Genomic DNA, 26,896 nt, shown 5'->3' on the forward strand with positions numbered 1-26,896 from the left:
AAAAGTATTTGAAAATAAAAATATACTTCAATCTTAAACAAATAGTTTGCATTTCCTTAGTGTGTGTATTTTTTAAATCTTTTGGCCTTGTATTCACTCCGTCGATTTTAATGTATAGATTATAATAAATAAAATTATACTTACTTAGTTTAACCACACACCTTATAGGATGAGGAAACATCCTATTTTGTTCATAGCTCAAATTCAAGCTACGAGTACTACCTCTTAAGTAAATTAAACTAAAATAGAGAATAACATAGTAAACGGATATATGAAGTATTACTACAACTTTAACTATCAGGATTTGGATAAAGTTTCGCTCAGAAAAGGATTTACTGTCTGTGGAAAAATAGGTTTAAATAAACTACGAGCAAAATCTTTTAAGTTTTAATATTAACACTAATACATCGCTGGCAGCGTGGTTAAAATTATAATTTCACTTGACTTTTACATGCTTCAAAAGAAACCATGAAAATGTTATTTATCTTAGTAGATACTCTATTTTTATTATTATTGGTTTTCATTAAAAAATATGTTATTTATATTTATTGTGTAGTGTCCCATAAAGTATTAAATAAATGTTACATTACAATTTCACGTTTTCATATCATAAACATCGAAAATCTTTATTTAAAATTAAAAAAAGAAGTCGAACGTTGATTAAATTATTTATTGTTTCAATCGCTTCTATTCAGCAATAAATTTTATCAATAGTGGTTTGGCGTGTCACGATCGTGATGCCAGTTAAGGTATTGCAAGTCACTCAATAAAATCTTAACTTGGAAGTATGAAGGTCTGGTTTTATGCTATAAAATCATTTTCTAAAAGCTTAAAAATTATCCTATCAGTTTCAGGCCTTGCTCGCCCTTCTCCTTATTATCATAATATCTATCTCTGGGCGAGCCGCTTAAATTACTGTGTCTTACTTGTTATTACAATTCAAATTACAATATCTCTGTAATTATTCTAGACTCTTGTTCTAGAAAAATAGACAACCTTATTAGTTATGATGAATGATGTATCATTTAATTAAGCGAAGGGGAAATTTTATTTAAATAAATGTCGATAAATTATTGATACATATGACGCTAAAGGAATGATGTTACAACTTCTTAACTGACATAATCACAACCACCACATTGCAATATAATATATTTAATTGTTCGCATTTATATTCCTCCTAGTTTGTAAATAGACCGTTGTCTTAATTGATGGTCTTGGGTTAACAATCTAATTATTTTATAAACAAAACTCTTTAACCTTTATGTTCAAAATAATAAAATGTTCAAATACACTATGAGCCCGTAAGCAATATTAACAAAAAATACAATAATCTGATATGTCTTTTTCGATAAGCTGCCGCATAAATAAAAAAGACGATTTACCGCCCAAACAAAAGGTAATTAATATACTAGGATTTGTAGGGACAGGTAATTATTAACATATTCTCATATGCACATTATTCAGAAAACAATAGACGCGTGTGTCTGACAGTCCATTAGGGTGAACGATCAAATACCTATACGGGCATAATAACGATACGGTTTTAATAATTTGTGTCAAAAAATTAAATACCTACAGTAATAATTAAACCGTATTGAAAAACTAATAAAATTAAATCAATATAACAAAAAGATCAACATTGATTATGCTTTATTAAACGAATAATCTAACATACCACAAAGATTTCCTTATTATTTTTTTATGAGTTTGCATCTTAAGCGCTTGAAATTTTAAATAACAGTAATAAGATAGAAAAAAAAAATATTTATTTTTATTACACTTTTGATGACGTGTAATTAAAGCGCCTGTGTAACGTAAATGTAGCACGTGAAAAACCATTATATGACCTATTTACTCTTTTCAAAAGTTTGTTAAGCTGTAAGCAAATACAGACGAGGGTTGTGTTAGGTTAACTAATCTTTACCGCGTCTAAAATACAAAGCAACCATTTATATTATTAATTAAACAGTTACGTTACATTTTTAACTGCACTCAAATATATTCAAGGCTTAAGTTATGTTGTTAATCTCAATATACAGTTGCAAGATTATCGTTTACTTAAAGTAGACTTCAGTCAAATACTCTGACCGGTTTTATCGATGGACCACTAAAATAGGGCAACTTCTTATTGTCAGATTAGATCGAAATGCTAATGGAGTGTTTTAATTTGCTTATCTTTACTGCTACAAATTTATTTATATATAACATTGAAGAAGTCATTGCTTCCAAAGATATTATTTCTTATTTTAGTTTAAGGTCATTGAATGTATAGCAATACATCGTTTGGATTATTTCTGACTAATATTGGCTAATGGATGCAAATTAAGGTATAAATATCTTGACACCGTTTTATTATGTAGAATATTTTGATGTGAAAGGAAAAATAGATCCGTATAGCGCGAACTATAATCTTGAATGGTAAAATCATAAAGTCAGTTTGATAATTCTGTAATACTTAGCAAATTTTATTAGTTATATCAAATTGTTACTTCACGGTAACGAAGTTATGAGATTTTTTTTTAAATATCTAATAGAACTTAAATATTACAAGACATATTTTTTTTATTATTATTATTCGACACACACCTTTTAAAAAAGAAATAAACATCAATTTGATCCTGTGATTTTTTCGAAAGTAGTATGTCTGCAGAATGTATCTGTGACACTTTCATTCAATTGTAATGAAACTACATATGTAGTTGTATTAGTATTGTGTATCTTTTATTCTCGACAAAGAGTAATGTATCTATTTCTCCTCAGATTTCAAGCGGAGACCTCTGACACAATAGATCTTTTGTTTAGCAGTCCTTCCAGGCGCTAAGACCATTACGTACATTCCAAAACTTCCCAACTTTCTGAATAGAGTTTCCAGTTAATTTCACCGCAAATTGACTCTGATGAACAATCTTGGAACAAATTCTCCAATGTCGCGTTAAATAAGATTGTCAATATACAAAAAAAAAATTAATGAATCTGCTCATCGATGGAATTATTGTTTAGTAAAATCAATACCCTCTTTTTGTTTCTCGACATTTTATACAAAATAATTATTTCAGTTATATTTGTGGGTATACCCAGATATAAATATTTGATAGAGTAAATATTTCAATGTTATACACATAAAGGAAAATATGTATGACTGAAAATTTATTATGTGTCCATACAATGAATTCACAAACTTGGTATACGCCATTTGAGATACCCAAGATTTATGCCAGATCCTACTCACTACAGCTGTTTAAATGTTCAATGAATCTTATTCGAAGGTGACAAAGGATATATTTGTGTGGCAAATTTATCTAAAGGGTATGTTTTGCTGAGATGTTATAGCAACCTCTCTTGGTGACATTGGTCGTTGTCACCAAAGATAAATGGTTGACAGTATTTCGTGACAAGTTTGTCCCTGCCCTATGTATCAATCGGTATTAATGAAATGCGTATTGCATACTTCAAATAACATTAAATCGTACCTAAAATATCATATAAGAAATAAATAACGTTTGCATTTTGATTTACTAAATATATTAAAACAATAAAACAATTTTAGTTAAACTAACATAAATATTATTTATTCGGACGAATTTAAATCAATATTCCGATTGTTTTAATTTATGTTAGATACACGTCAATGTTAACAATAACGAATAATATAAACAGCAATTATAAATATGAAAATAACAAACGCTGTCGGACCGTAAATAACATAATGAGAAAGTCAAGACCTCCCACGTTGTTAACAGATAAGATTGAATAGTGCATCACACTTTATACACGCCTGATAATAGACAGCTAAAACTAATAGTCACTATCTCATTAAAAATACCCGGTGAATCCTCTTAATCGAAACACGAAATACAATGCAATGTAAATGGCATGGCAAAACATTGTCAATATTTACATTTCTTATGAGTGTCTATTTTTGTTTGTAAGACGAGAGTTTAAATATATAACAAAATACATTAACTTAACCAAACAATTATGTCAAAAAAAATATTAATTGTAAAGTGAATAAGCTTTAAAATAAAAATCGAATTGAGATAAAATGATATTTCGTTTTCATAATATCCTTTTGGCAGCTCATTAAACCATAGCAGTTAATTTAACTCCATGAATAGAACCTAAAACTATTATTACTGTTCGTTAATATAATTTGTCACGGTCGGAGATTATTACAATCATTCGATATTCTCCTGAGAAAGTTTCAAATCAATGCCGTAAGTTCTTATGGACTGTGGTGACCCTTTTGAATGGACCCACCCGTTGATAATATTTGATGGATGACTGTGCTGTTGACCTTCGGCTACCAGTATAATTGTTGTAAAGGCTATCTACACATGAAATTTATAGTCTTAATTATTACAGACCGACGTTCAATGGTAGTCGAAGTATTGTAAACATATGATGTATATTTATAAAAAAATAGTAGGTTTTTCATATTATATAAATAATGAATGTATAATATATATGTATGTGTATAGTAATTGTATATAAATTTACTTGTTAATATGTTTATGTATCAATTTGCTTTATTTTAGAAGTATATTTAAATGAAATAAAAAAATATTTTTTTTATTGCTTTTTCAACATATATTTGATGAATAGATTAAAATAAATTTCCTTGTATAATGTTTGTGGTAGGCCTAAATGATTCAGATGTTGCAAGTGACCGTAGTTTTATAGCGTTATTTCCGATGGTAATGAAGAAGTCATTATTTACCGTTTATCTCTTACCATTCGCTTCTTATGAACTTTCAATCTCCATTACCCAAGCTATTATAGGCCCTTACGGCTAGGGGCCATTTAATCGTGTATGTGATCGTCAATATTAAATTCAAATGCTATCTCTAATTACCTATTAATTTAAAATCTTTCCCTTATCGTTTATAATTATTGCAAAAAGCAATAATGAAAGACTAATTACGTGTATAAACCGAAAAGCATGTGTGAACGTAAGGGAAAAGAGGTTGGAAGAAAATACTACGAATATGAAGGGGGCTAAAACAATTATGACGTTTGATTAATAAAAATGCGGGGGAAATTATCCTGCCCTGTCTACAGTTAGATTAACATATAATAATACTAATAAATCCTTTAAAAATAATACTTTAATATTAAAATGTTTCGCATTATTTAAGTACGTATTGTTTATTTCAGGAGGAACGCTGCGCAGTAATAAATCTAAAAGTATTAAAAAGTTTTGTCAAATCTTATAAAACTTCGTAACAGCATCGAGACGTATGTGAAATATTTCTTGCAAGGTTGACTTATGAATCACACGAGACCGCACAAGTGTGTTTTGTGATCTTATCCCGATTTCGGCGCTATTTTCATGCTTTCATTTCCGCTATGAAAATAGCGTCTAGCACGAAAATGACATTTGATTTAGTAGTGTCTGGTCGGACTAGTTTCTGAGCACGTACTTCGAAACTCTTATAATTATGTTTTGGTTCAAATCTTTCAGAAGATAAACTGCACAGTTACTGATTCACTAATTGACTGATGATAGATATTTATAAGTACTTTTTCTGCGTAGTTCAAATGCTCTTCTTGTTGATGTTCAAAATGAGTCGATGAAAACATTATTAGTTAAGGTATATATAACGTATTTTATATATTTATTTTGCTTGGAGCAACCTAATTAAAATAGACTTATTAAGAAATCTACATAAAAGGTAACCGAAAGTACCTACCTATAAATAATGAGTGTTATTTTTTATCTTCACATCGATAAAATAAACGATTACAAACGCACAAAGAATGTTAGTACATGCGATACTCGCCTCAACACATTATTATTTCAATACACTTTAGAAAGTATTACGATCGGATTTATTTGCAGCAACAGGCACGAACACATACATAAACTATGATCAAAACGACTTTTCTGTTATAGAATCGATGATAAACTACAATAAATCGAATCCCATTTGTATGTTTAACATATATTCTTCTATTAACAAACAATGTAGGCTGAACGTGGGACGATTTTGTTGAATTTATTCGATTGACATCAATTACTATCACTGATTGCATTTGAATACATGGGGGCGTGCTAGCTCATTGGGTTATGTGATAGCGTCATTTGTTACAATAAAATAACAATTTGTATTTTCTGTGATGATATCTTATGATCTGTTAAATGTTTTAGTATAGCATACTAAAACTTTAAAGTTCTAAAAATTATGCTTTACCTATATTTGTAATTTTATTTATAAACTTATTATGACTAAAAACTAATGCGATTTATTTAAAACTAATAATGCAATTCAAACAATCAAAGAAGAAATATTTAAGAGCTTAAAACAACATTCGACGTTGCACACACGTCTGATACATCAACCAGCAAATATCCTTCGCCGACAAGTGGAAGAGAGCGAAGCCTGGTATCTGAAATCAGATACGAGTGTCTGAAAGCTTGAGATAGATGGACTAAGTTTCGACTTGGAATAAAAGAAATGTAGATTAATATTTCCAATAACTTTTAAAGAAATTTCATTGATAGTTTTGTTCGTTTGTACGCCATGTTTTCACAGAAATGTAATATAATCGACTAATCGTATGAATCCTGAAATGTTTCCAAATAAATATACAGAATCTATTAAATTTTGAGATTTCTAACTGTAACAATGTAACGCTTCCGTAATTCCCGAAATCCCCTATATGACAAACGGCTATGTACATTACAAACACCACCTATATTCAATTCATCAGACTTCAAACGATAGACACACTTAGTATTTATATTTTTCACATAACAATGTGGTTTATTTGCATTTCCTTGTTTTTACACATGTTACGTACGCGCTACATATTATAAAATAAATGAACATCGCCGGGGTAACATCGTTGTATAGATAAAATATCATATAACAAGTGACGCAGCTGACTCCGCGGAACCAACACCAAGCCGTGTGAACCAGAAGATTCCTGATACCACACAAGCTATGGAATGGCATTGCTATCCTAACATCGGGGCAATCATGTAGTCCGAGGTATAGGTTATAAGTTTTAATATGTAATTTTTTATTATAATATACATATAAGTAAGTTTCGTAGTTTTCCTGGAACCTCCGGTTGCCACCTTATATAATTCACAACACTCTATATATTTTAAAGACATTACATATTTAAGATTCGGTTTATGCGCCAAAAATCACAAATTTTATTTATTTTTAAAATTTTGATGTACCCAATATCATTCCTACGACAATAATGAATCTATTGACACCAGTAAAACATAATCCTTCTTCTTTTATAGTCAGTTAAAAAAATAACATAACAGTCCTAGCTACTCCGAGGACTTGACTCAGGTCTTTTAAATATTATAATTAATAAAACGTAATTATTTATTAAACGAACTTTATTGTCAATAAAATTTTTTTGAATATTATTTGTCATATGACGTAGCCTGGAAAAGTTTTTCATTTTATAACATATATAGACAAAATTATTATCTGAACTAAACTACGATTATCTTCATATAGTGTAACAGTTTAAAATTAGTCTTAATATCTATAATATTATGCATTAAGTTTAACAAAAATTAACGATAAGCATTAAAGAGCAAAACATTACACTATTTTTTTCGAATTATTTCGTAACATTTTTAACTATATTGTCTTGTTGTATTCATTCAGTAATTCCATTGTTTAATAGATTTCATTACTAGTAATAAAATAAAGGAAAATTAAAAGAGAACAAAGTTTTCGCTCTAGAAAATAAACAGACTGCCTTTTGAAATATGATGTTGTTTTAAAACTAAGCCGACGTGGATTCTCGTCGTGAATTGAGTCTATTCAATAGTTTTCCATAATTCCATGCAGATTATTACTATTTATTATCATAAGCTTATATGGAGAAACACAGCAATGAAGATCGTATTAAAATTCTAGTTTGACTTTCCATAGAACGTTGATTACTGAATTTTCTATCGCTATGACAACAACCTACTGGTATTCCTAATTTTAGGTAATATAATATGGTACTTCAAATTGTTTCCAAATAGAGAATATAAGGAGACTTTCGATAATTAAAGTTTTAAAAGGTTTTAAAAATTTAAACGAATGACTCCAACATGCTCTAGTTAAATATAAAGGTTAAATTTAAATCCAAACTTTGCCGTTTCAATTAAAACTCATCTAATATATCAGCCTACTTCATACTTATATCTACAAAGAAATAATCAAATGTAATCCAAATAATAGTTATATATTTGGAAAACCAAATACATTTTATGATAAAAGAGATTTATTATTATTGAACCACAAATCAATATAAAATAGTTTTTTAGATAATGCGTTGAACAAAAAATTTCCTTGTGAAATGTAGTTTCTTATCGAAAACTTATTCATAACATATAGTATTGAAGTATTTGCAAATGTACTTGTCTGTATTTCTACGTAACTACGTAAAAGATCCTTAAATTTTGTTTATATACCATAAAAGATAGCCGGACAGACACAATGTATGCTACCTATAGTCCAAAAACTGCCGTGGGGTAAAAGATTTAAACATATACATATGTAATATTTTCCGTTAGGGTTTTGAACTAAAAAAAAAGTTTCTGAATCTACAGTCTCCTGAGGACAAGCAGAACAAAACGTCTCATCTATTAAATAGCTTTTAAATTAATAAACTGATAACAGATTTAAAAAGAAAGATTTAAAACACAATCTTAAATTTTAATTCATTTCGGTTGTCCGGATTCATAAAAATATTACCACCTTTATCACCATCATTCCAACCCCTTCTCTACAAAGAACGGTGAAACATAAACATATCATAAATCTATATAATGCCATGTCAAAAACCATATCACACCCATACATTCCGCGAGCCACCTGTATTAGGTATACAAAAAAGTATTATATAAAATAATTTAGTATAATGTTATTTTCAAAGAAAAAATACTTAATAAAAACTTAAGCTATAACACCTTTGAAGTTTAGTATTACTTGAGGTAAACAATACCAAAAACAATATAAAGAAGTCGGTCAGCCGTTACTCATTTTCGTATAAACAACTATAACACATATTTACATAGTAAACATGCATTCTATTTCTTTAACTTATTGTCATCGGCGATTTTTGTTTGTCTTACAATAACGAACCACGGAATATTTTCTCCAAAATAAGCTAAAATAAACTAAGCTATTAAATCATTTTCTATGTTATGTCGTAAATGAAATTAAAATTAAATTAAACTACAAACGAAATGTTGGATAGCAATAGCTGTTCCTACGCGAATTCGAGTATTTCTCCTGATATATTTCTTTGTACTTTAAATTCACAAAGAATAAAAGGTTCTAGTTACAGAAGCCGTATATGTGGTGTCGCTGTTTATCCTGTCTGTGAAGGTAATGGAACCGCAAACGCTTAAACTCCGTGACAAACTTCCATACTCAAGATATATGGACCGGTGAACTCATAAGTTTAGTTTATACTATAAAATAAACAATAATTTATAGTTAGTAGATCGACAGTTTTGTTTTTTTTTTATAAAATGAATAGATATACATTGTTTAGTCATCTATATCTAAAGACAAAACTAGATCAAGCATGACGATGTATACATAATAAACTCCAAAGAATTATATTTATTGATTCTCAATATCAAATATTTTATGTCTGTCAAGGAAACTATTAAAGAAAATTATAGCACTCGTTTCTCTGCGGACTTTCAGTGAGAGCTCTCTAGAAAGTTTTAATAGAAAAGATGGAGTTGTACAAACGTTGGGAACATACGGCGGTCTTGTGCGGATTTTTACACACACTCAAATAAATTGTTAAAAATCCTGTAGCTCCTTTACAATAACAATGAAATTTCTACTACCGGTCCGCATTAATATATATATATATTGACCGTTCCGTATGAAAAGTTAGGTTATAAATATTATTTTTAATAATCTATGTGAAAAAATAATTCAATAGATTTAACTATTGACGGAAGACATGATGTTGTTCGAAATGATCTAACAACTTCATAACTGTAAAAACAATGAAATAGTTATCAAACTCTTGAACAGTGTCGTTACTGAGGAAGTTTTGAAGGGGAACGTTTGGAGGTAACGTGGTGGAACACGGATTTTAGATTGTATAACAAGTGTTCACTTTGTAACGATATCGTTGGTTTGTTTCGTGAAACCTTCCCTTTTGTGTGCTGTTTGGAGTTCCGTATCGAAAATTTTAAAATAAAGCACAATATTTCAGTCTCTCCTTTATGTCAAAGCACTTCGCAGAATGAAATTGATGTCAGTTGATTTTTAGAGAAAGATTAACAAATCAAAATAAGATTTTAAAATCTTAAAGGAGCACTTTAACATACGTACATATATATAAATGCATCGCTATAATATAATAGTTAGCGTCTGACAAATAAATAGCTAGCCCGTTTTTTGTTTAGATATTTTTTTAATTTTGAATATCTATTAGATGTTTGAGTTTCAATGAAAATATCAAAATTTTGATTGATTAAATTGCATTTAGAATATTTCCACGAAAGTTCGTAAAAAAAAAAATTATTTGAAATATTTACTTTTATAACGATGAAATAGTTTTATTTAAAAATGAGTATAAGTTACTTTTAAAATATTCCTACGAGGATAATATCGAGAGGCATTTCGCTGGTTGATTGTAAACAATTGCTTTGATGTGATATTTCATCTAGAAAATCTTATTTCGCTAATGCTAATAAAACATATTCTTTTTATTATACCATAGCGGTACGGCGTACTTTTTATTCTAAACTGTTATTGTGTCCACATAAATATCAATGATATTTTCAGATTGTAATATAACAAATACTTTTCTGTTACTTAGAAGTAAACGATATAAATAGTTCTATATTGTTGTTCTTTTTTTTACATTTAAAATGGGATAATCTTTAGACTTAGTACTAATAAAAATAATACTAGTTATTGATTTATTTGTATCAAATTGGAAAATAAAACCAACTAGCGTAGGCGTGCCTATTCTAGTAATCCTTACAGAAATATCCCTGTTCAGTGACCCAAAACGTTAGCCATGGGCTAAGATCCTGTAGTCTTCAAGTTATTTCTCATTTAATAATAGTAGCAACGTAACTTATTCCAAAATAATATTTCTATGAAAGAGAATTCTTTTAAAATAATCGACTACATATTAAAGAAATAATTTATTCTAAGCGTTAATTTATTTAATTTATAAAAAGTAATTCTTGCAATGTAAAATCTTTTTTAATTTCCGAAAATAATTATAAAAAAAAAATGAGATATCAAATAATTGGTGGAAAATAAAACAGAAAATAAACAATGCAAATATGTTACTAGTATTGAGAACATTACGTGTATTCAGATGTGGAAAATCGGTTAACACCGTAAAATCCCGTAGAGGTACTGCAATAAATACCTCATTGCAATCGCTTTGTGCGTTAGCAAACATTTGCGTGTTGAAACAACAGTTTAGCGCAATCCTATTGGTCACTTAAATAATATTAAGCGTTTGTAATGCGAATTTAACGAATATTGCCACTGCAACATACAAGCTATCAACGCATTAATTCTAATATTTATTAAATGTTTGTATTTAAATGTAACATTTATCTGATTAAGTTAAAACAACAGTATTTCCGTGCGGAATGTCAATTGATAATAATATTTTAATGTTAAAAAAAAAGTAATCCCATGCGAATTTGCAGTCAGCATAACGGGAATTTCTGATACCTGACATTTTATCTGATGTCGTTATATGGAACGTTGAAACGAATTTTCAGTTTTACGATACATATTCTGAAGCTGACGGAGATAAAAATTTCATGTCATTCAAGTAGGCATTTTAATGTTGTTTAAAATATTAAAAGATTTTTACTCATCATTGGGCAGCAACGATCTTCAACTAATTAGGTCATAGATCTTCAACGATCAAAATAATATTTTTAGGGTAATTAACATTATATATAAAATTTATTTATTACTTATTAAGAATTGAGAACGACAATAAAAGGTATATTAGACAACAAAAGAAAAAAGTATTTTCAGTATTGAAAACAGATTATATCGACGCAAATATAAAAGAATTGCAAAACATAATTCATAATAATCAACAGCCCTTTGTTGTACGTTTACAAAAAGGGCAAACTTTAGGGTAAAAAGAAAATATTGTGAAAAGTTTGACACACATCAAACCCTTCCAACGTCTTCAAGCGACAAAGTTACACACTTAACGCCACTTTCTTAGCGACCTTATCTCATGTTTAAATAAATATACTGTGCATGCCACTTTAGCTTCTTCGTGAATAAATTAAAGACCATAGTAGCGTGAAAAATTCAGGTCCAATATAGACTAAAGCGGTTAGGTGTTCGATCGGGAACGGGCGTCTATACAAATATTTGTACCGTTTACCGAACGCTTGTTAAAACTACTTGAGGTAGAACTGCGAGCACAAATTGCGTTAGACATTTAACGCCATTCGCATTTTGTTTGCAGATGGAAACATTTTTATTGACGCTGACATGCAAATTGTTGATACTTTTGACAGATTCTAACTTTCGAACTTCTATTAAATTTCGTGAGTACGCTCGACCTAAATATTTAAGATGACACTTGGTTGAAATAGATCACGTTACAAATGACTATTAATGAAAAGATTTAATGATCATTGTCTAAGTTTTACTATGAGCCATATGTATGATATTAATATCTTACATACGAACGTGTGAAGTTAATTTTTTTCACGTATTCATTATAACATGTGTAAACAATTTCTTTCCCATTGGGAACTTGTTAAAAATCATTACATCATCCGTGTCCTAGTTACAAGTTGTAAAGGAAGTAAATAAAGTATCTTATGGTGATTAAAATTTTTAATGAGCACTATGCAATTGACTCATCAATATTCAAATATGTAACGACAGTTTTAATTCACGGTCGACTGTTGTTTAATTACCTTAAATGTTTCAGAATCTTTTTAATTCACAAATTTATTTGCGATTTAAATAAAGACAAAAATTCTTTCTTTAGTACTGTTGAAGTTAGTACGTAACCTCATGTAATATAAATGAACGAATTCATTTATAAGTTGCCATTTTAAATATATGAAAATTCATAAAAATAAAAATGAACAAAAGAGCGTAATGACAAAATTATAAAATTAAATGTAAGCTGGTACGTTACATACGATTTTATACAATAGATAAAACTTTCAATTAGAAAGTAACATGATACCTCGAGCCCGTCATTTTACGTATTCGTTTTACCAAACAAGGTTCTAGACTTGGGAGTGTTAGAGAATGAAACTAGAACTTGGCTAGATTTTAATTGAATCCTGTTCCAACTGTTTAAGTGGTTTTATTTAGAAGGTTTTATACACGGTTTTGTTTGATAAAATGTATAAATTGTGGTATTCAGTTTATTATAGTTTGTCGACGATGCAAAGTCGTACTATATGAGGTCGAACGAAAATAAAGGTACTGTCACACTTCACACGTCGCGTTGAACTTTGTATAAATTTTCTTCAGATACAGACCTTTGTCTGTATAAACATTATGCAGTATCTATTCTTAGATATGTCAGGGATAAATTCACATGCAATTATAATGTTTCTGGTATACATATTTTACTCTTTAGTTTTTTTTATCGCAAATAATAATCTTTTAAGGTTTGATTTTATATTCTTATAAATCTGTTACCCTTCCAGTATTTTGTTATATTCCATTTTAGTTTGATATATCACACCTTGAAGGAAATAGCTGTATAAAGTAAATATTCACATAATATATGATGATACATGGAATTCAGGTTATCTCGTTTTGACATAGCGTGGTAAGATGAAAGCGTTTTGATACTCAACAGTGACGATACCGAAATTGCTTGGATGTAATAAAAACAATAAAATTCCATTGTTCCAAAAGATTGCTTTGCGTTAAATATCACGTTAAAAACTCACTTGTTTTCATCACATATTTATTAGTATTCATTTAAACGCATCATATTCTTTAAAATAGTTATGAGTTTAAATATAATTTGTTGACACGACGCATTATAAATTTAACCTGCAAGTTTAATTATGCCCGCAATAATAAATTGCATGTTGTAAAACGCATAATTTAGGCTCAGCGAAAACAGTGGAAACTGGTAGTACGTGAAAAGGGTAGCGTGAATTTTCGAACAGGCCAATCAGGAATGAGAAAACGATGCTGTAAAATTTTATCTTTTGCGTTATACGGAATATCGGCGAGTGTCAGCTTGCCTTTTTTGATATCGTATATTAAAAGCGGATATTCGGGTTATACAGGTAGAAACATTTACATTATGTGGTAATTCGTATTCTGATTTTTACAGGCTTGGTTTAGTTTGATTATATTCTTAACTTTTTATACAGATATTCAGTATATTTTTATAAGGTAGTTTTATTAATGTTACGGGCTTTTTAAAAAAGATGCTAGTATTACTATTCGGTTAAATGAAATCAATGTGATTAGTTTAGCAAAATCTTAAAAGTCAAAGTATGTATGTCAAAGTTAAGAGATTTATAATTTCGTATTAAATATCTTTTCAAATATGGCATACAAATTTCACACCTATTATTCGCAATGAAAGCCTGATATCAATGTCCTGTAATATAAAGTCTTACATAGACAGAATACAGAGGCAACAGCTTGCCTTAGGCTGTTTTAGACCTATTTTACTGCATGATCATTTATATTAATTGATAGGTATGTACTTATACTAAAAAAAGAAACTAAGGTATTTATATAATCTTTATTATAATTGTATTTTAATTTTCTTGAAATAAAATTTATAACAATAATACAACATACGAAAACAATGTGGCGGTTTTATAAATAGCAATGAATAAACCTTATAAAAATAAAATTACTACAGAATACATTGTAGATAAACAGCTGTTTAAATATATCTCCATCTTAATATAAATAAAGGGCAAAAAAATACTCTTATTCTTATATAAATAAACGACATATTTTTATTTAAGTCACCCTTAAGTTTTATATCTTAAGAATTATATAGTAATCCATTCAAAAATGTAATGAAATTATTCTTTGTACAATTTTTAATGCTTAAACAAAATGTTTTTTCTTTTCTATTAACCTAACCTCGTTTCTTACAAATGCATGCACATTATACGTGACCATTTCAATCCATGTTATAAGGCAAATTACTTCATACAACTATTTGTTTTGCTGACACTGAATTAAATGTAAATATGTTTTTGTTAATCTTAAATGAAACGTAAACACGCTTAGTTTCTTACATATCGCACAGTTTAAAAATAAGAAAAACTAGTTCTATATTTTTTTTGTGAACCTTACCTTGTGAACATTGTTATTGTTATTCACAATTAACAATATCATTTGTAAATTAACACAAAATAAACAAAATCAGTAGGTACATATTGATTGCAAAATATAATATACCGCAACTGAATAAAATTAATTAAATAAATTATTGTAATTAACAATAATAATTTATAATTAATATAATTCCTGAATTAATTTATTATTTTCATTATGCCTTATAATTAGATTTGAACGTCCCAATGAAAATTATATATTGGTGGAACGATGATAATTTTTGGAAAGGCTAAAAATGCACACGTAATTTATCCTTTCGCCTTTAAAAACAATATATATAAGAATTAAATGAAACGTCGTTTTCTTAATAAGGTATTTTCATATGTTTTTATAAAGTACGACTACGTCAGAGTAATAGTCAAAAATAATATTTTTCGTGAACAATTTATTTTATAATGATATCCAATATTTTATATTCTAATTCAATTTAGACTAGCGTAAAGCAAGGCTAATAATCTAAAAGGCTGGTTCAAGACTTCAGTGTGCACCGTGATATAAAGGGATTTACAGTCAAAGCAAAATTATACTTGATATACTTTTTTTTATTTAGTCTTATTACTTTTATGTACTTTTTTTTAATGAGTTCATCAGCTTTGTTAAAATATACATATCTTTTTAGTATAATGAAATATATCTCATAAATTAAGTTTACTCTCAAATAAGTCTCATTTACAATTTGTCAAGAAGTGATAAGGGACGAAAATCAATTTAACATTAAATCCAACAACATTATGTATCATACAAATGATCTCATTTATCTCTTAAATCTCGACGAATCTCGTAATTTTTATTTACTTTAAACATTCTTTCGATGGGGATCTGGGGGTTACAAAATATATATATATATATATTTATAATGACGTTCGTTATAATTTTAGTCCTTTATCATTTTATATTTAAAAACTCCTTTCAAAAAATCCTCGTAAATAGAGTTAAAGACGTAACCAGGTCAGTACATCCATGACGTCATACATCCAAACTGTAACCAGTTTGAAATGGCCCATACATATTTAAAAGTTTGGCGTTTTCGCAGGTCTGAAAATAAAAGACAGAATAGATAAACATTCTCTGGCGGTTTAATAATCTCATTAAACAGTTTACTGACGTTTTACTGCTCGTTAAGAATTCACAACGAAACTCTATTCGTCCTTAAAGAAATATAAAAAGAGCGGTTCATTCAGAACAAATTTTACGACGGACCCTTTTTGTTTTAAATTTAAATTAATTAATCTAAGAAATTAATTAGATAGTAGTAATATGAAACCAAATTGTTTGTTTTATTTATAAGGGTTAAACTTGAATACATAACTTTTTATTCTTCACCTTGTACCGCTGTAAATATTGTTAGTGGTTTTTTTTTTTGTCAACGCGATGGAGAATAGCGAAGTGCCAATAATTCCAGTCAATTGGTAAACCGTAGCTGTATCTCGGCGGACAAACGTGTCTGGTCTATTCCATTTTAAATTTAAAATGAGCCCGACTGAATCACCGTAGCAATTAGAATTTCCAACATTTCCGCTCTACCTACTGTTTATTCAAATCTACGTTACTGAACTGAATTTTCATTAATTTGCTTGAACTCGGTTTTAGTCCTGGAAAAATATGTTTCGTAAAACTATTTTTAAAAAGAACTGTTATTATCATATTTAAGCTAATTCTTTGTTATAATTTTTTTAATTTAAATACGGTAAATTTTAGAATACGTTTATATGTTCACTTCAACAGAAAAATTTACGAATTTAAATTTTTTACGAATTTTGAATGCGCAAGAATTCTCCGATATTTTTATGAATAGACAATAGATGATGTTTTGTAAAATTTATCAGTCTTTATAATAGACCTAGGGTTATTTTTGTTTGGTCCAGAGGAATAACACTTTTTTTCTTTAAATTAATTATTAATCTATAACTTTTGTTGTTTATAAGGGTGTAAAGACTATGTGTTGGGATAATAACAAGTGAATAACCATTTTATAAATTTAAAAAAAAACATTTGTCAAATCAAAAAATAAACGGTATTCCATATGTAAATACAATGAAACTAGTTTCAAATCACAATACAAAATTAAATGTTTTACTAAATACAAATAACAAGGTATGCCAATTAGAGCTACTTTCTACGTTCAAAACGTGCCCACAGTTCGTGTCAGCCGGCAATCTATCTTGGTATACCTATTCAGAAGCGGTTGAGTATTGAGTCACTGAGCAGAGAATTATTATAGTAATAAGTAAATTATGGTAAATAGTGTTGTACTTATCGTGACGGGAGCACTGAACACTCAATTACCAGAAGCCAAACAAGGTGCTAATAATATGCTTAATACAGTTTTAGTGTTATATTACTTTCATTCTGGTCCTTTTAGGATTTTATTTTTTTATTTCACTATTCCTCATAGTATGGTAATTTAATGTTAATATTTATAATAAATTACGGGCATATATATATATATAGAAAATATACAATCTGCCAGGCCGGTTATATCCTGTGATGTATTTGTGTCTTTACATGTAAGATACATTTAAAATGAGATTATATTCTAAAAAGAGTAGTTTTAATTTACACTACGAAAATATGGCTTCGTATCATGAGTAAATTGTTAGTTACATGTGATTCTTAAATACTTAAGGTGTAATTTGATAACACAATCAAATGTCAACAAAAAAAATATATATATGTACATAACTAATGCTAAATGAGTTGAATATATTTCAAAACCATTTTAGTTTTTCTAAACTGTTAAAAAACATGATGTAAATAATGATCTGTAAGCACTGAATTAAGTAATATTCCAGATATTACTAATAGAAAAGGAATGAATGACTTTGTTTCTATATATAAACTATCATATAGATATATTATAGGAACACAAGTTACGTGTATATGAAACACGCTGCCTGTCCTTACTTTTAGATTGACAGTCAGCCAGTTCGCTACCTTATTTGGTATTTACACCAAGTGTTCCTGCTTTAATATACCTCGCATTATACCACGTCTTGTTTGTGCTGTTGAACAATATTAAAAGGCCGTATATGTTATGCGGCTAATGTTTTTATTAATACATTAAAATATCTATACTTAGAACTTCAAGTATTATTTTTTATGTACATTAAATTAATTATTTATTGAGATTGTGATTATTGTAACTTAAATATGAATTCTTATTAGATGGTAAAACTCATAAAGATTTTGTGGTAGGTTACAATAACAATATATAAAATTGTAAAAAAGTTTCCTTTAATCTAACTAATTGCTTATCTCTCAAAAAACTGTAATCATAAATCATTGAAAATTTTGACAGAACAAATACTGTACTATTAAACAAATGTCCGTAATTTTGCAACCCTACCGTCCCACATTAAACTATTAAAAGTGAATTAACATAATATTAGTATTGTAAATTTAATTATCACAAAAACTTAGTTCCAAGTATCATTTAATAACAACCAGAACGTAAAAGGTTAAAACTCAATTAGTATTCCATACACTTGTAACATTGTTTTGTAAAAGATTCAGTAACAGATATGACATTAAAACAAGGCAATATACGGTGACAATAGTTTGTCGGCGTTCATAAAGATGGGAACTCAATGAAATACATGGAAAGGGTATTGATTGTTAGAATATTTATAAATACAACTTTACCAAGCTATTTAAATATTAATAATTTCTTTTAAATAACATTTTTGCCAGACACTTTGCTAATGTAAAAAAAAAATTTTGTCGTTGTATGTTTTAATATTTTTATTCTATTTATTTACAATAATGTTTCTAAACAACTAAAAACTATTAATTTCGTATATAAATCATAAAATAAAGCGTAAAACATTCTCTTATAGAGATTAAAACATTAAATCTTTTCAATGTAATTTTACAATGACAGAAAAATATTTTAAAGTCATTAAATATATCGATCAGCATACATCGGTTAATGACAATGACCCGACGTTCCGCTGTTTCGGTCAATTTGCATGAAAATAGCTTAAATTATAAAGCCCATCCTAAAGTCAGTCATCCGATACAAGATTTTATCCCTGACACTGTGCTTGAAAAAAAAAATCAATTCGTACGTTGTCATTCAGTCTCGTATGCGCAAACCAATACGATAATAAAATTTTATGTTTTTATGAGAGCTACTTGATGTCATTAATTAGGAAGGGAGAATTTTCATCTTCTGTTGTAAATTTAACATCATTAAACCGATTGTGTTGTACGTATTTTGAACTCATATTCGTGCCAGCTTACTATATGTGTAAATATCACTGTGTATAACTATAGATTTACGGTTTAAACACAACTAAAACTAAAAATATTTAATATTGAAATTATAAATTTGTAAAGAATCTGACATATTAAAGGCATTACACTGTCAAGTGAATTAGGGTCACAAAACTTATTACCATAATTTAATACAAAGGCGTTGAAAAATGAGGCTCTCACTTCTATTAAGTCATGGTTTTTTAAACATAGTACATAATTAATAACGCTAAGATAATATATAACATTATTTACGTCTTTAAGTAACACAGATCATGACATAATGCTGGAAAATTTTTCTAGAACAGTACGTTCAGTAGTTAAAGAAACGCAAGATGATCTAATGTGATATAATAATGTAGGGAGCAATAACCAGTAGGCCAATAAATTAATTAGCATCATCTTTAATCTGTGTAATTGATACAAGTTTATTGTCTGTGATCTTCAACCAACTAATGCTTGAGTCACTGAAAGGTTAACGACTTTTTAATAAGAATGTCTGTACAAGTCAGTTTATTTTCAATTGCTTGCTATTGTTTATTTAAATAATGATTTTCTAATATTCAGATTATATGGAAAATCTATTAAAAAGCTGTACACTGATGTATATTATAATTGAGTAATATTTTTTTTGTAACAAAATATGATATCTCTCTTGAAATTAATTCATTCAGTTATATCCATATATTAATAAGTAAAAATACTTATTTATAAAACATCTGAATTCCACTATAGATAATTCTTATGTATATACATGAATCGACTTCATAAAATTCCAAGCAGTTTTATGAATCTCGACCTTATTTGATCCCATCACAAATTTAATTATGTCGACAAATAAAGATTAAAGAATATTGAATATTAATTTGATATAACTTAATATTTTAAGTAAAAGATAGGTTCTGAATACAAATTGGTTCTTACTTACGAAACTGATAATATAAAAAACATTGGATAATTAAAAAATTATATTGTTTCTAATAAGTTTCAATTTGTGTACAATGTAGTAATGATTGATGTCCTTATTTACGTTAATGGTATGTCTGGGTATGTGTTACCCACATTCAAGTTGAAATAGACCCGCTGTCAAACCTCCTTCAACATTCGGTCTGATGGATCGGTACTTATGACTTTTGTTCTGTACAATTAATTCTCACTGGCACTAGACGGATGTTCCGTTTAATTACGGTTTCATCAATTATACCGTTGTATTGTTTGAATCGAAAAATAATTAAATCAAACTCATCTTTATTTTCTGTTACCTTTGTATTTCCATTATTCGCAGCACGAGTACTCTTTCAGTTTGTAATCTTGATTACTGGTTAAAGAGTTCCTTGATCTGGATTATACTAGACCTATTTTATTTTAATGTCTATCAGTCGTTAACTGTTAAAGTATTATTAAATTTCCAATACTAGTTAATCGATTCCACTAGTTATTCAGTCGAGAAAATACTTTATGTGACATAAAATACGACAATTAAAGTAACTTAGTTTTAAAATTATTAATATTATTTTTAATACTCTTCATTTTGCTATATCCAAAATTTCTTCTCGATTACAACGAGCATATATTACGACTTAATATCAATAAATCGCCTATACTTAATGGATTTTAATATGCTCTTGTAAAAAGAGAACGTATTAAATCCCTTTTGTCAGGTGCTATAAATCATTATTTGAATTACAATGGAGAAAGCGGAGAGGCGATATAATATAAACATATTTGGCACATTGTTTGACAATTACATCATGATATAAACAGTTTTAATTTAATGTATCCATAAAATTTTAATGATATTCAATGCTTAACATTAAAAAAATATTTATTTTTTGCTGGTATAGGATGCATATGATAATACAAGCCTTTTAGATATAACTTTTCTTCCAGCATAATGAAATACATAACAATACGACAATGAGATCGATACCCAATATTTGGTAGTCAAAAAGCAATTTCATCAATAACAGATACATGTCAATTAAGATTCGCTTCATCCTCAATATCATCTGAATTTCAGATTCACTTCTTTTAGTGGAACAAACAGATCTGATTGGAGGTCCCCGAATGGACGTAGCAGAAGTTTTTTTATTGTTCCTGTCAAGGAGCCTGTTTATTTTGTTTCACTCGATCATAAATACAAACTTCAATGATTAAAAATAATTGACAGATTATTTTATATATGTTTGGCTACTTAAAAATATATATCTATAAGAAAACGTTTTACTTGGAGTCAAGATTAAAATAAAATATATTTATATTTTAAATTTGCTCAGATGTTTTGTTTCTAACTCAATTTCATTTATTACAGGTACATTTGGCTCGCAATTGTATTATATTCAACAATATGTGCAGCCAACGACGGCATTTTTGGATCCAAATACCCTAACGGTAAGTATTGTTTTATTTTTATTATTTATTTTTTAATGACTACAATGTTATACAAAAAATGTATTAATTCTTTAATAATTTCCCTTTTGTTTAAACTGAAGTTCAACACGATCATAGTACTTAATCTTAGGTACGTATATAATTTTTCAATTTGAATTATTTATTTAAAGACGTTTGTACATTAAAAATTATCGTTATGTAAATTATAAATAGAAATATATATTATTTCGAAACCAATTGTTTCGTTTCGAATGAGTTCTGGAATTACTTAATTGTTATTGTTGAAACACATATACGTTATTTGTAACTAGCCGTTTGGCACATGACGAACTCAATAAAAAAAAATTAAACAGTTAAATTTTCTGTAAGAAATATAAAAAATTAAAAATGTATACGTAAAAAATCACATGACAGTGTATTTCATCAGTTTGAAATAATAAATTGTTACAAAAAAATTACATTACAAAAGAGCCGAAATACGCAGAATTATATAAATTTATACATTTTTTATTATCGAGTCCATACAAAGTTATATGTCGAGACGACATTTGAGTTCTTGTTCAATACAACGTTAAGATTTTTGAAGTAAAAATAACGACTACATAATTTAAAATGTAAACAAAACCACGGGTGGTTAAGCCAAATTGACGACATACGGCATGTTATATTTTAAATCGTGCTAAGTAGACATAAGCTTTTACAGCAAAAGATCTTGGTAACATTTGTTAATGTTGCTTAACTTTAAAATATGTGATATTAGTAATCAGGAAAGGCATTTGTTTACTTGCTTAAATATAGAAATAACCCAGTAAAGTAAGACAAGAAGAACTGAAATCTTTGTAAGTTAGATATACTTTATTTCCCAAAGAAGATCAAGGCAACCTATTGTGTAATTAAGTCATGATGTATATTTACGGTGCTACAAGGAAGTCATAATTTATATACAAATAAAAAAAAGCCTATGTGATATTGAGTATGAGCAAAATTTTTTTTATGACACCAAACCAAATTTACGAAAATATTTTTTATTTTATTATAAACTTAATACGAATTGAAGCGAAAACTATTCGTATATTGTCAAATATTTTATATATCGACGCTGTATTCTAGAGTACCTCTAACATATGAATTTTTTGATTGGACGCTGGACCGTAAGAGCCAGTAACGTTAATGACTACACTGTGAACTAATTTTTACTCTTACAACTAATATCACTATGAACACAAATATTACTTAATTACATTAAATTTGTTGACTGCCAGTGATTATTAATTAAGATAATGTTTAATTTACTAAGCCACTTTTTATTATCATAATTAAAAATCATTTCCTTTAACGTTTATACATAAATAGTCTGCTCTACAAAGAAAAAAGACTCAGTGTAAAATATTCTTCATCTCATTTAAGATCTAATTATACCTACAGTGAACACTTTGTACCAATTATTTTAATTTGTTTTTAGAAATAAAAAGCAGTAAATCTTATAAAAATAAACAACTAGGAAACAAACTAGCGGAGCGTAGTTGAACAATAAATTTCTTCTGCTAGTTAAAGAAATTAACACACAAATACAGAGAACTAAACCAAAAGAAGCGCAGTAAAGTGGCTATAAAATAAAGATATGTTTATTGCTTTCCAGAAATCCCGGAATACGACTTGCTACACGCGATTGGAGTTCCATTCAGTAACCCAAAAACCCAGTATTTCGATGAAGGTCTCGACGGCTTCCCTGCATACGGCCTTAAACCAGGCTCGGATATTAAATCACCATATAGGCTCTTCATGCCAGAGAAACTATATTCGGAATTTTCAATAACCGCTACCGTACGCCCGGCCAACAAAGATGGCGGATTCCTTTTCTCCGTTGTGAACCCTTTGGAGACTGTGGTCCAATTGGGAGTTCAATTAATACCTTCTGGGCCTGGTTTGACAAACATTTCACTTCTCTATACAGATCCAAATATATATGCATTAAGTCAGACCATAGCATCGTTTGTCGTGCCATCATTTGCCAAAAAATGGAGTCGGTTTGCCCTCAAAGTAACCTCTGATAATGTTACTTTATTTTTGAACTGTCACGAGTTTGATACTTTAGTAGTTAAAAGAAACCCTTTGGAGCTGGTGTTCGACTCGGCCTCTACTTTGTACGTCGGTCAGGCGGGACCCCTTATTACAGGTGCATTTCATGTAAGTACATTTTACATAAATAGCTACTTAAGAATATATTACATTTAGACCATTTAGGAAATTGAACTAGTTCAATTATATCAACGTTATTCAATACCCTTAGTGCCAATTGCACATTGAGATTGGCGGATAGCACTTTCATGTTGAAGTCACTATATTGCTTGACTACTACATGGGAAAACTGTTAATGGTATTGCGACATGCACATCCAATCTAACCTCAACGTTATTGCAGTAAAGGTATTGAGTTAGATTGAAGTTATCAAATCACTACGTACACATAAAAAAAATGCAAATTTAAAATATAAACTTTGTATTTGTTAAAAATCTTATTAAATATTGATGGGAATTTATCGACCGTAAACATCTTATTGTAAAACTCTCAAAAGGCTTCATCACAACAGCATCAGTTATTTATCTATTAGATATTCACTACGAGTTTGAAACTTTTCTATTAAGACCGATTTGGGCCAAGAAAGCATCTTTATTTCCGTCAACTACTTTATATAATTACGTGATTATTATCAAAAACCATCAAAGTTGTACCACATCTAAAAATAACATAATAAAATCTGCATAACATTAATACTATTAACAAAAATTAAATGTTTTTGTGATTATTTTCACATTTATTAACAAAATAAGTATTGTAATGTATGCTCTCCATAAAGAAAATACAAAAATGGGACAATTTATATGATAAGTTAACGATTCGATATTTATGACAACAGCTAGTCCCAAACACGCATTCCCCGGAGATTCCGAAAACAATTTGTTGAACAACTTGACGACATAACATTCCGAAACTATTTCTTGTTTAATAAACTTAATAAATAACGACGCTATCAATCATTGGTTTAGCGAAAATAGTTCTATTATTTCTAAGCCTATTTTCCTTGTTAGGCTTTGAGGATGTTTTATGTATTGCAGACAAAGTCTTTACAATGTACAAAATGTCGCAACAGTCCAACAATCCACATAAAGTGTTATAAGAATTCTCACAGCTTTGAGTTAGACGGAGCATATTAATTTAAATACGACGCTTCATACTACTGAAATTTAATATAAAGAGAAAAATTGCTTCGAGACATTTGAATTGATGTTATATTTTATATAGCTTTTATGAGGAATGTACATCCGAGCTGATATTTAATTATGCAATTGTTAAGAAGGAAAGAGAAATTGTATTATTTGAATCATCCTTACACAGAATCAAAAATAACAAAAAAATATTTATCATAATTGACATCATTAACATTAAATAGCTTATGAATTCACGAACATTAGCGATACAATTTATAGCATTGCACATTTTGAATAATCTTTCCGGTATTCCGTTAATTTTGGTTATTATTTATGCATTTCCATTTCTGATTAAAAGTAAATATATATAATGCAACGTAATAAGTTTCCTTTGTTGTTATTTTACACAAAAAATATCACGATGCTTATTTACTTATAATCGTCGATATTTTACAATTAACAGATCATATAAAAATTATTTTTTTATGCTTTTTTGGACGGTCAGACTTAAGTATCCGTTACTTGTTGTAAATAAATAGTTACTTAAACACAAAATCTAATCACGTCCAACTTTGTAACAAGCCTGGGTCGCTCGCTTGTTTTTCTTAGCTTTCCACGGCCATCCAAGTTGTTCAGGTAAACTTTGTGCTAAGTTTCAAGGAACGGGGTCACGTTAGCATATCACACTCAGCAGTATATTTCAACCGCAAATTGCATCTGCTCTGCTGAGAACAAACAAGTTGGTTTTAATTGTATGCTGTAAAATAAACACTGTCCTCTGCTTCAAATTCCTGAATAATATTAAATATAACTTAAATAATGTTAGTACAGTTACGAGAATGTTTTTATATTACTATATACTTAGAAATTTATATTTACGTAATTTTATTACAATGGTCATACATTTTCGTATGGTATATTGTAAATTATAAATATTAATTGTTAACCTATATATATTTTAAAGAAATATTTCAAAAGAATATTCTGTTTACAGATATATATTTTTTTCTCTTTTTTTATATTTCAAGAGTTCCAGTATTTGAAATTTTATTAAATTTAAATTCAGTTTCTTGATTCTTTCTAGATTATTCAACGTTCGAGACAACTAACGCATTTTGTATTGCGTCGCTCGAAGCTACTTATTAAGATTCGTATCATGTCATAGCAATCGCTACGTAGATTTCTTACAGAGTTGGTAAATAATTGACCGGAAACAAAGTCCTTGGTAAATAGTTCATCGTAAAATAATCCTTAAGGTATAGGAATAAGGGAGTCATAGATTCATTTACAGGTTTCGCTTGTAATTGTAAGCAGCCTGAACTTGTTGTTTTATTATCTTTTTGCAATTTTTTCCTCGAGGCTAGAATGGGTCTAGTTTCTTAAATTGCACATATAATTTACTATAATTTTGTATTTAAGTAAAAAACGTAACTTTTATTTAATATTATAGTGCTGAATATGAAATGAGTCTGCTAAAGAAGAAATATTTATCAAGTAGGTAGATCTTCTCTTCTAACAACATCTATTTAATATCTTTTATAAAATATGAAAAATTATACGAGACATTTCTATTAAATTAAATTTTACCTTTTGAATGTATAACTAAATAACTAATTCCAAGTCATCATCAACATACCTAAGATACTAACACTCTTTTATTTTATTTTTTTAATAAAAATAATTGTATTATAT

At 28.4% G+C, this 26,896-nt stretch overlaps 1 protein-coding gene across 4 annotated transcripts in view; it reads left to right on the forward strand.

Annotated features, from left to right (window-relative positions):
• Nucleotides 1-26,896, forward strand: part of LOC116772264 (collagen alpha-1(XVIII) chain) — an 83,575-nt gene that overhangs the window by 21,466 nt on the left and 35,213 nt on the right. For all 4 annotated transcript variants that reach the window (XM_061522225.1, XM_061522228.1, XM_061522227.1 and 1 more), the window contains exons 2-3: nucleotides 21,916-21,995; nucleotides 23,635-24,182. In XM_061522225.1, coding sequence (XP_061378209.1) covers nucleotides 21,916-21,995; nucleotides 23,635-24,182 — 628 coding nt within the window. The remainder of the gene's footprint in view (nucleotides 1-21,915; nucleotides 21,996-23,634; nucleotides 24,183-26,896) is intronic.

Source organism: Danaus plexippus, chromosome 12, assembly GCF_018135715.1.
Source record: "Danaus plexippus chromosome 12, MEX_DaPlex, whole genome shotgun sequence".
NCBI lineage: Eukaryota > Metazoa > Arthropoda > Insecta > Lepidoptera > Nymphalidae > Danaus > Danaus plexippus.